Genomic DNA, 9,033 nt, shown 5'->3' with positions numbered 1-9,033 from the left:
TCCATTAAGAAATACTTTATTGATGTAAGTGAATCTGGACGTGGAGCAAAAGACCCTCCAATACTTCCCCAGCCCTCAGAAAGTTTTCCATAATTCTGAATCAGCCTTTATTACTGGTCGTCATTTGTGATTGTCTTGAGGCAGAGTTGGAGCTCACAGTAACTGCCAGTTGAATCCAAATAGCATCTGATTAGTCTCTTGGCTCCTAGCAATCTCTTCTATAATGCAGTGTTGTTGCCAGACCAAATGGAGCTTCCGATACCGCTCATGAGATAAATGAAGGGGGTTGCCCCTCCTTTAGGGAAAAAAGAAAAAACATGTAAGTTTGAATCTAGTAATTGCCACATCTTTATTGTCTAAATTAGTATGTACTCTTGAGATGTTCCTGGAGCTGGGAGGACTCACCAGCACAGGGCTTAAAAAGGGATATTTTCCCTTCACCATTGATCACTAAGAACTTGACAGGCTACTTAGCTAATAAAGCAGAAATATACTCCTTGACTATTCATAAAATAGGTCAGGTATACTATGGCATTATGGGACCTCACTTAAATGGTCAGTGAGGTTTATAACTTGAAGCAGCACTATTCTTTTTTGGTGGTTAGCTTGAATAGCTTTTTGGCTTCAGATTGTTATCTAGCTTCAATTTATGATCTTTGCACAGTAGAGGTTAGGTCTGACATATAACACTAGGCCCTAAAATTATATTTTGCTACTCAGAGATGTTTGGTTGTAACTGTCCTTATGATATGACAAACTGGCTGGCTATTAGCAAATAACTAGCAAATAATTTAATAAAATAATTATACTTCAATTCTAGAGCTGCACAGTTTTTAACACTGTATAACAGTTAATCCAAAATGATTTAAGTCTGGCTGTTGCCAGTAATGGAGAACTGTGAGATCCTAATTCCTTTAGACATTCAAGTGTCTCAGCTGGTTGGGATTTTTTTTTTTTTTTTTGAGACGGAGTTTCGCTCTTTTTGTCCAGGCTGGAGTGCCGTGGTATGATCACGGCTCACTGCAACCTTTGCCTTCCGGTTTCAAGCAATTCTCCTGCCTCAGCCTCCAGAGTAGCTGGGATTACAGGTGCCCACCACAGCGCCTGGCTAATTTTTTTTGTATTTTTAGTAGAGACGGGGTTTCACCATGTTGGCCAAACTAGTCTCGAACTCCTGACCTCGTGATCCGCCCGCCTCGGCCTCCCAAAGTGCTGGGATTACAGGTGTGAGTCACTGCGGCCGCCTGGTTGGGGATTTTTAAACTGCCAAATTAATTTTAAAACTCTGCTTTGTACCCTTGTGGAACAACTAAGACTATCCTCAGTCATTAACTACTTTCACCACTCTGCTTTTCTCCCTAAACCAAAGACAGGTCAAATGTCATCCCAATAGAAACAAAGCTCTGTATGATCCAAGGTCCCAAGCCCCATCTATTAAGCCTATTCTTTCTGAGCAATATTTCAAAGGAACAAAATTTCAGTGAACCAAAAAGAGTTTATTGTAAGGAGGTCTAATCTTTATCTATATGTACTTTTGAGATCACTGTCAGTCACCTCATTTTCATAAGCCATCAGTAGGACCCCAGTTCCTACCACCAGGGAAGGATACAGAAAAGTTCAGGATTATAAATCTTTTGCTAATGCTCAGAAGGAAAGAAGGCTGATATAGCTGGCTAATAAAAAGTCTCAGTTGGGTAGGGTGGCTCATGCCTGTAATCCCAGCACTTTGGGAGGCCAAGGTGGGCATCTGGATCACCTGAGGTCAGGAGTTTGAGACCAGTCTGGCCAACATAGTGAAACCCCATCTCTACTGAAAATACAAAAAAAATTTAGCCAGGTATGGTGGTGCATGCCTGTAGTACCAGCTACTTGGGAGGCTGAGGCAGGAGAATCACTTGAACCCTGGAGGTAAAAGGTTGCAGTGAGCCGAGATCCAGCCTGAGTGACAGAGTGAGAGACTGTCTCAAAAAAAAAAAAAAGTTTCAAGTATTGCAATGGAAACAATATCTCTAAACCAAACTTCATCACTGGACACTACAAATATATACTATCAGTGTCAATCCTTTTAAGCAATTCTGAAGAAAGGTTGATTACAAATACTAGAACACTGAAACATTAGGATGGCTGGGGCCTTTAAAAATTTTGGAGAAATACTACCTTCAAATTTTGGAGAAGCACACAGTTGTTGAAAATTATGTGCTAAAGATTGGCATCATATTTAATATTTAAAATTTGAAGCCATTTAAAAAATAGCTCTCGGCTGGGTGCAGTGGCTCATGCACTTTGGGAGGCTGTGGTGGGTGGATCACTCGAGGTCAGAATTCCAGACCAGCCTGGCCAAGATGGTGAAACTCCGTCTCAACTAAAAATACAAAAATTAGCCGGGCATGGTGGCATGTGCCTTGTAGTCCCAGCTACTCAGAAGGCTGAGGCAGGAGATTCACTTGAACCTGGGAGGCAGAGGTTGCAGTGAGCCGAGATAGTGCCACTGCACTCCAGCCTGGGTGACAGAGGAGACTCTGCCTCCCAAAATAAATATATAAATAAAAAATAAAAGTAAAAGGTAGCTCTCAATTACTTTTTTTTTTGAGACAGAATCTCCCTCTGTCGCCCAGGCTGGAGTGCAGTGGGCGATCTTGGCTCACTGCAACCTCCTGGGTTCAAGTGATTCTCCTACCTCAGCCTACCGAGTAGCCGGGAGTACAGGCGCGCACCACCATGCCTGGCTAATTTTTGTATTTTTAGTAGCAACGAGTTTTCACCATGTTGGCCAGACTGGTCTCAAACTCCTGGCCGCAAATGATCTGCCTGCTTCAGCCTCACAAAGTGCTGGGAATACAGGTATAAGCCAAGTGTCCGGCCTCAATTACCTTTTGTGATTAAAGAACTATCACCGTTTACATACAATAATATGACTGAAATAGAAAACAAACAACATAAAAGAGAACTTACTGAAACCTTCCTATTATAAAAAAAATCTTACTTCAGGCCAGGGTCTGTTTCTCCATATTCATCCAAGTAAGGAGCTGGATAAGCACAGCCTCTGGCTTTACCTTCAACCAGGACCACTCGGCACTCTCTGATTCTGAAAGAGAAAACCAACAGGAATGTGGTTAAGTGTATGTGTGCAAATGATAGGCACTGCATCAATGCTAATCTAGAGAAAAGATATGGCCAATATCTGTTAGAAATTCAGTATACAGACAATATAAACAGACAAATAGACTAAATTATGTTTTGTCTAAATAAATGAGAACACATATTGGTATTTCTGTTGAAGCTATAGAAAAGGAGCAGTGGATTTGGTGAAATGAGATCAGTGACACTGACGGAATCTGTTGAAGGGAGGAAGCTGTCCTACTTCAGCCACAGACACCTTGGAAAATGGTGGCTGGGGTTGTTTCTATTCTGATTTCTGACACAACCTGGACAGGGGAGGGAACCTCACAGAAGAACAGAATCACATCTCCTAGTCTGATAACCTCAAGTCAGACAGAATATCAACTAGGGAAGTATACCAGCTTTTCTGGCTAGAGCTCGCCTGAAACACTGCAGGTACAAAGAGCCACTGCCACCCTGAAGGCACCTGGGACTTTTATGTCTCTTGGGAAACAGACATAAAAAAGGCTTGCGTACACATGTACAGGGGCAAGTACTTTACAGAGAAATTATAAAATAAACAGCTGGGCTAAGGCAGTGGGTTTACTTGCTGTGGGTTCCCTAAAAATAGGTGTTTAGGTTTGGCTTCCATACATTCTTTCCCCTTGGTTCAAAAGATGCCTATGAGTAATGATTACATATTTCACAGTTAGAAAGACATTTGGGTTTATGTAATGGAAACTGTGTTACATGAGGAGAGTGGAAAGAAAAAGGATATATATCCACTTTGAATTTTATTTCTCTGCAGGCAACTTAAACTCTTCTTTCATATATATATAACTGACTATTTTTCTTTTTTCTCTATTTTTTTTTTTCCAGACGGAGTCTCGCTCTATCGCCCAGGCTGGAGTGCAGTGGCGTGATCTCTGATCATTGCAACCTCCGCCTCCCAGGTTCAAGTGATTCTCCTGCCTCAGCCTTCTGAGTAGCTGGGACTACAGGAGCCCGCCACCATGCCCAGCTAATGTTTGTATTCTTAGTAGACACGGAGTTTCACCATGTTGGCCAGGTTGGTCCTGAACTCTTGATCTTGTGATCTGCCCGCCTCGGGCCTCCCAAAGTGTTGGGATTACTGGCGTGAGCCACCGTGCCCGGCCATAAGTGACTATTTTTCTATCCTCAATCTTTTGCTGAAAGACTAGGAGAAATGGTGGGTTAATAGATGAAATAAGGATATCACAGGACAAACCAAAGTTAACAATTTACATGGACTTTTTTTTTTGATAGAGGATCTCACTCTGTTGCCCAGCCTAGAATGCAATGGCACGATCATGGCTTTCTGCAGTCTTGAACTCCCAGACTCAAGCAGCCCATCCACCTCAGCCTCTCAAGTAGCTGGGAAAACAGCCATGTGCTACCATGCCTGGCTAATTTTTTATAGAGATGGAGCCTCGTCATGTTGCCCAGGCTGACCTTGAACTACTGACCTCAAGTGATTCTCTTGCCTCAGCCTCCCAAAGTGCTGGGATTATAGGTATAGGTCACTGTGCCTGGCCTACATGTACCTTTTATTTATTTTTATTTATTTTAAAGAACTCATCTTCCAGGAAGATTACATTTTAAATATAAGTTTTAGGACTCGAAGTTCTTTCATTATACCTGAGTATTATATAATACCAGAGCAATTAATACAAACTCTATCGTATTTAAGATTTTCCATAAATAATGGAAATGTTAACAGAAACCTGTTCTTTTTTCACAGTATCTTCTCAAATGTAATTTCACGTCAGTAACAGGTTAATACTCTAACTTCTGATTATTTGCTATCAACACACTGTCCCAATAGTGACCCCCAGATTGGATCCAGATTCCTTAAGTTCATCATAAAGCTTCCAGAACACTCACTACTCACTTTAGGAAAATGCAGACTCCGGCTCCACAGTGAAGTGCGTGAAAAATGCAAGCTCCAACCTCTTCCCCGTTCACAATTTCTTGGCAGCAAATGTTCTGAGAACATAGTATAGCCCCACAGAAAAGACAGAGGACAGGATGCTTTCGCTCATCATCTGCAGACCGTGGGCACCTCAAAAGGGAAGAAAACATTTAGAAAATGGTGGAAAAACAAAACAAAACAAGTACCATATATCCTGTTAGCAATCAAGCATGTTTTCATCACTGACCCCTTTCTAGCAAAGGAAGCTCTTAAAACACAAGGAAACACTGAATTAGCTAATTCCTCTTTAGTATGTCCCCTAAAAGGGCTTCATGGAAAATCTTCCAATTAATCCATAGTAAGAAAATCTATATTACATAAACGGTGTGCTGATAATTCTCATAAAGTATGGTGGTTGAATATATGCCTTGTGATTGAGATTCACTGATAGACTCCAGTCTTCATCTGACATGCCCAAGTTACAGTTACCTGCCTCCTCTCTATTGGGTTAGTCAAGCTTGTGTCTTCAATGTTGAAGGGATATGACCTTGTAAGTATGCAATCGTTTAAAAGAAAAAAAATTACATTTTACAGTAAGGGCCCAAACACATCCCCCCCATTTCTTTTTTTCTTTTTTTTTGAGACGGAGTCTTGCTCTGTCACCCAGGTTAGAGTGCCGTGGCATGATCTCGGCTCACTGCAAACTCCACCTCCCCGGTTCAAGCAATTCTCCTGCCTCAGCGTCCTGAGTAGCTGAGACTGAAATGAGAGACTATAGCCTTTGAGTTGGCCCACCCTTCCATCTGGGAATCACAGTCTTAGGAAGAAAAAAGTGATAGTGTTGACTTGCTTGAGTCAACCAGTGTTTTATGAGACCATTTTACATACTATGCTGGAGGTGTGCTACAAAGCCCCACCAAGGGGGATAACGATTATCTTTTAAAAAGGAGTTTCCCATGCTCCTCCCATCTATGCTGTACATTGAACACAATGGGAAATATAAAATTCCTTAATTTGGGAAGTAGAAGATAAATGCAACCAAAGGAGAAATCCAACCAGCCCCACACTGGGGTCAGAATAAAGAACATCAGACAGAATCTCCAATAGGGTACTGACAGCTCTTTTTCTGATCCCCCGTTTCTCAGACAGGATTAAAACAAACAAACAAAAAACCCAAAACAAACAAAACCCCACCTCTGTCTCCACAGGAGCAGAGGGACTCTGTGCATAGGATGAGAGGACTATTTTCACTTCCAGGAGGTTTCTCCAGAACATAGTTATAGCCCTTTTTGGATAAAGCCAACATCTTTCTTTTTTTTTTTTTTTTTTTTTTTTTGAGACTGAGTCTGGCTCTGTCGCCCAGGCTGGAGTGCAGTGGCCGGATCTCAGCTCACTGCAAGCTCCGCCTCCCGGGTTTACGCCATTCTCCTGCCTCAGCCTCCGGAGTAGCTGGGACCACAGGCGCCCGCCACCTCGCCCGGCTAGTTTTTTGTATTTTTTAGTAGAGACGGGGTTTCACCGTGTTAGCCAGGATGGTCTCGATCTCCTGACCTTGTGATCCGCCCGTCTCGGCCTCCCAAAGTGCTGGGATTACAGGCTTGAGCCACCGCGCCCGGCAAGCCAACATCTTTCATCTTTAACACAGGATGGCTGAGTCTGAGTCATTAGCCATCCTACAGAGGAAAGGCGGGGAGGGAGCCTAAAGCATATCACTGAGCAGCCACTAGGGATGGCTCCATCTTATGGAAATTGGTGGTGACAATAAAACTGGAAGAGATCATAGGATTGATCTTCATTCTTATGTGAAATCTATAAGTAGTAATATCATCCAGAAGGATCCTCACTGTGATTAATAAAGACCAACACTCTCCTCAGATCCTCCTAGGAGCCAACAGCTTGATATTCTTTTTTTTTTTCTGAGACAGGGTCTGGCTCTGTCACCCAGGCTGGAGTGCAGTCGCACAGTCACGGCTCACTGCTCCCTCAACCTCCTTGGTTCAACTGATCTTCCCTCCTCAGCATCCCGAGTAGCTGAGACTACAGGCACATGCCACCAAGTCTAGCTAATTATTTTTTATTTTTTTGTAGAGATGGGGTCTTGCCATGTTGCCCAGGCTGGTCTTGAACTCCTGAGTTCCAGTGATTCACCCACCTCAGCCTCCTAAAGTGCTGGGGTTACAGGCATGAGCCACTGTACTCGGCCAACCTGATATTCTTAATGCCTGGAAGGTAGTATCTATTCACCAGGCTTTTGTGGTAGCAATGTAGCCCAAGATTAGGAGAATTACTGAATTTAGAGATGGATGCAATCTTTGAAATTAATTAGCTAACTGTTTGAGGGCTGAAAGGTAAAGTGACCCAACCATTCCTTTAGATGATTGACTAGAAAGGGAGCTAGTACAGGAAGGTCAATTTTATCCTGTAACAGTGGCTAGGGTGTGACTCAAGGCCCTATTGGGACAGTTAACTTCCCCAACTTCATGGCTTAAAACAATAGTTTTAACTAGAAAAGAGAATTTCCTGAGTCATTCTGCAGGGCAGTGATTCTCAGAGCGAGTCAAAGAGGGGCTCTTTAAGACCTCAAATGATCTTTTTTTTTGAGACAGAATCTTACTCTGTTGCCCAGGCTGAACTGTTGCCCAGGCTGAAGTGCAGTGGGGTGATCTCAGCTCACTGCAACCCGCGCCTGCAGGTTGAAGTGATTCTCGTGCCTCACCCTCCTGAGTAGCTGCAACTACAGGCATGCGCCAACATACCTGGCTAATTTTTTTTGTACTTTTAGTAGAGACAGCATTTTGCCATGTTGGCCAGGCTGGTCTCGAACTCTTGGTCTTAAGTGATCCGCCTGCCTCGGCTTCCCAAAATGTTGGAATTACAGGCATAAGCCACTGTGCCTGGCCTCCAAATAACCTTAAACTGGCCAGGCGTGGTGGCTCACGCCTGTAATCCCAGCACTTTGAGAGGCCAAAGCAGGTAGATAACGAGGTCAGGAGTTCAAGACCAGCCTGGCCAAGATGGTGAAACCCTGTCTCTACTAAAAATACAAAAACTAGCCAGGAGTGGTGGCAGGTGCCTGTAATCCCAGCTACTTGGGAGGCTGAGGCAGAGAATTGCTTGAACCCAGAAGGCGGAGGTCAGAATGAGCTGATATCGTGCCACTGCACTCCAGCCTGTACAGAGCGAGACTGTCTCAAAAACAAAACAAAACAAATTTAAACTGAACTCCTTTTTTTTGGTTCCTTCAAATGACAGCAAGTTATTTTACATATGAGTAAGGACTACTACATGAAAGCAGTTAATTATGGCTACTAACTGGTATCCTTAAAACAAAATATAAGAGTTATGTGTATTTACTGAGATCTTGAATTAATTTAAGTATTTTACTAAAAAGTCTGGCTGCTGCATAATGCTTAGTAACATTACAAAACTCTTAAAGGAGCTTCGGAATTCTTGAAATTTGGAAAAAGGATGATTACTTACTAGTAAATCAATAAAGTCTTGAATAGGCTTTGTTTTTCAGGCTACCAAGATTCTTGTCTTTTAATTACAAGTTACTACTTGTTTCATGTCATCATTATCAATGTGGTTTGCTATGGGAGGTGATATGATGCCTCCTGAGTATCTAGAATATATAGTTACATCAACAGAAGTTTTGACTTAGTATTTTCAAATACTAAGTCAATGCATTATGATTCAAATATGAAGTATTCACACCCCAATGGTGAAAGTAGATGTGAATATAATTCCTCCATTTGGTGGTATCTCACTGGTGGTGGTCAGGATTCATGCTACTCAAATAACTTACAACATATTATGGCAAGGTAAGCATAATAAGATACAAAATTATGTGTAAGCTACAGGATATTATTTTATCATGTAGACATAGGCTTATGCTCTCTTATAGAGGTAACTAATAGGTAACTCACACACAGCGTTAATAATGAGTACCTGTATATTGTTAACCTATTTTGTTTTCACCAGTCTTTGTTATCATCCAATTC

The 9,033-nt window shown here is 42.2% G+C and overlaps 1 protein-coding gene across 4 annotated transcripts in view; it reads right to left on the bottom strand.

Moving 5' to 3' along the window:
• Nucleotides 1–9,033, bottom strand: part of UBR1 (ubiquitin protein ligase E3 component n-recognin 1) — a 155,681-nt gene continuing 146,648 nt past the window's right edge. For 3 of the 4 annotated variants that reach the window (XM_017960573.3, XM_003900842.5, XM_017960572.3), the window contains 3 exons: nucleotides 5,012–5,182; nucleotides 2,984–3,085; nucleotides 1–295 (listed from right to left, as the gene is read on the bottom strand). In XM_017960573.3, coding sequence (XP_017816062.2) covers nucleotides 154–295; nucleotides 2,984–3,085; nucleotides 5,012–5,182 — 415 coding nt within the window. In that variant the 3' untranslated portion in view covers nucleotides 1–153. Of the gene's footprint in view, nucleotides 296–2,983; nucleotides 3,086–5,011; nucleotides 5,183–9,033 lie in introns of those variants that run through there. The other variant, XR_002523040.2, reaches the window with a different exon arrangement.

Source organism: Papio anubis, chromosome 7 (genome assembly GCF_008728515.1).
Source record: "Papio anubis isolate 15944 chromosome 7, Panubis1.0, whole genome shotgun sequence".
NCBI classification, from domain to species: Eukaryota; Metazoa; Chordata; class Mammalia; order Primates; family Cercopithecidae; genus Papio; species Papio anubis.
Note: the sequence above shows the minus strand (reverse complement) of the source record. Positions and strands in the feature narration are given on the sequence as shown.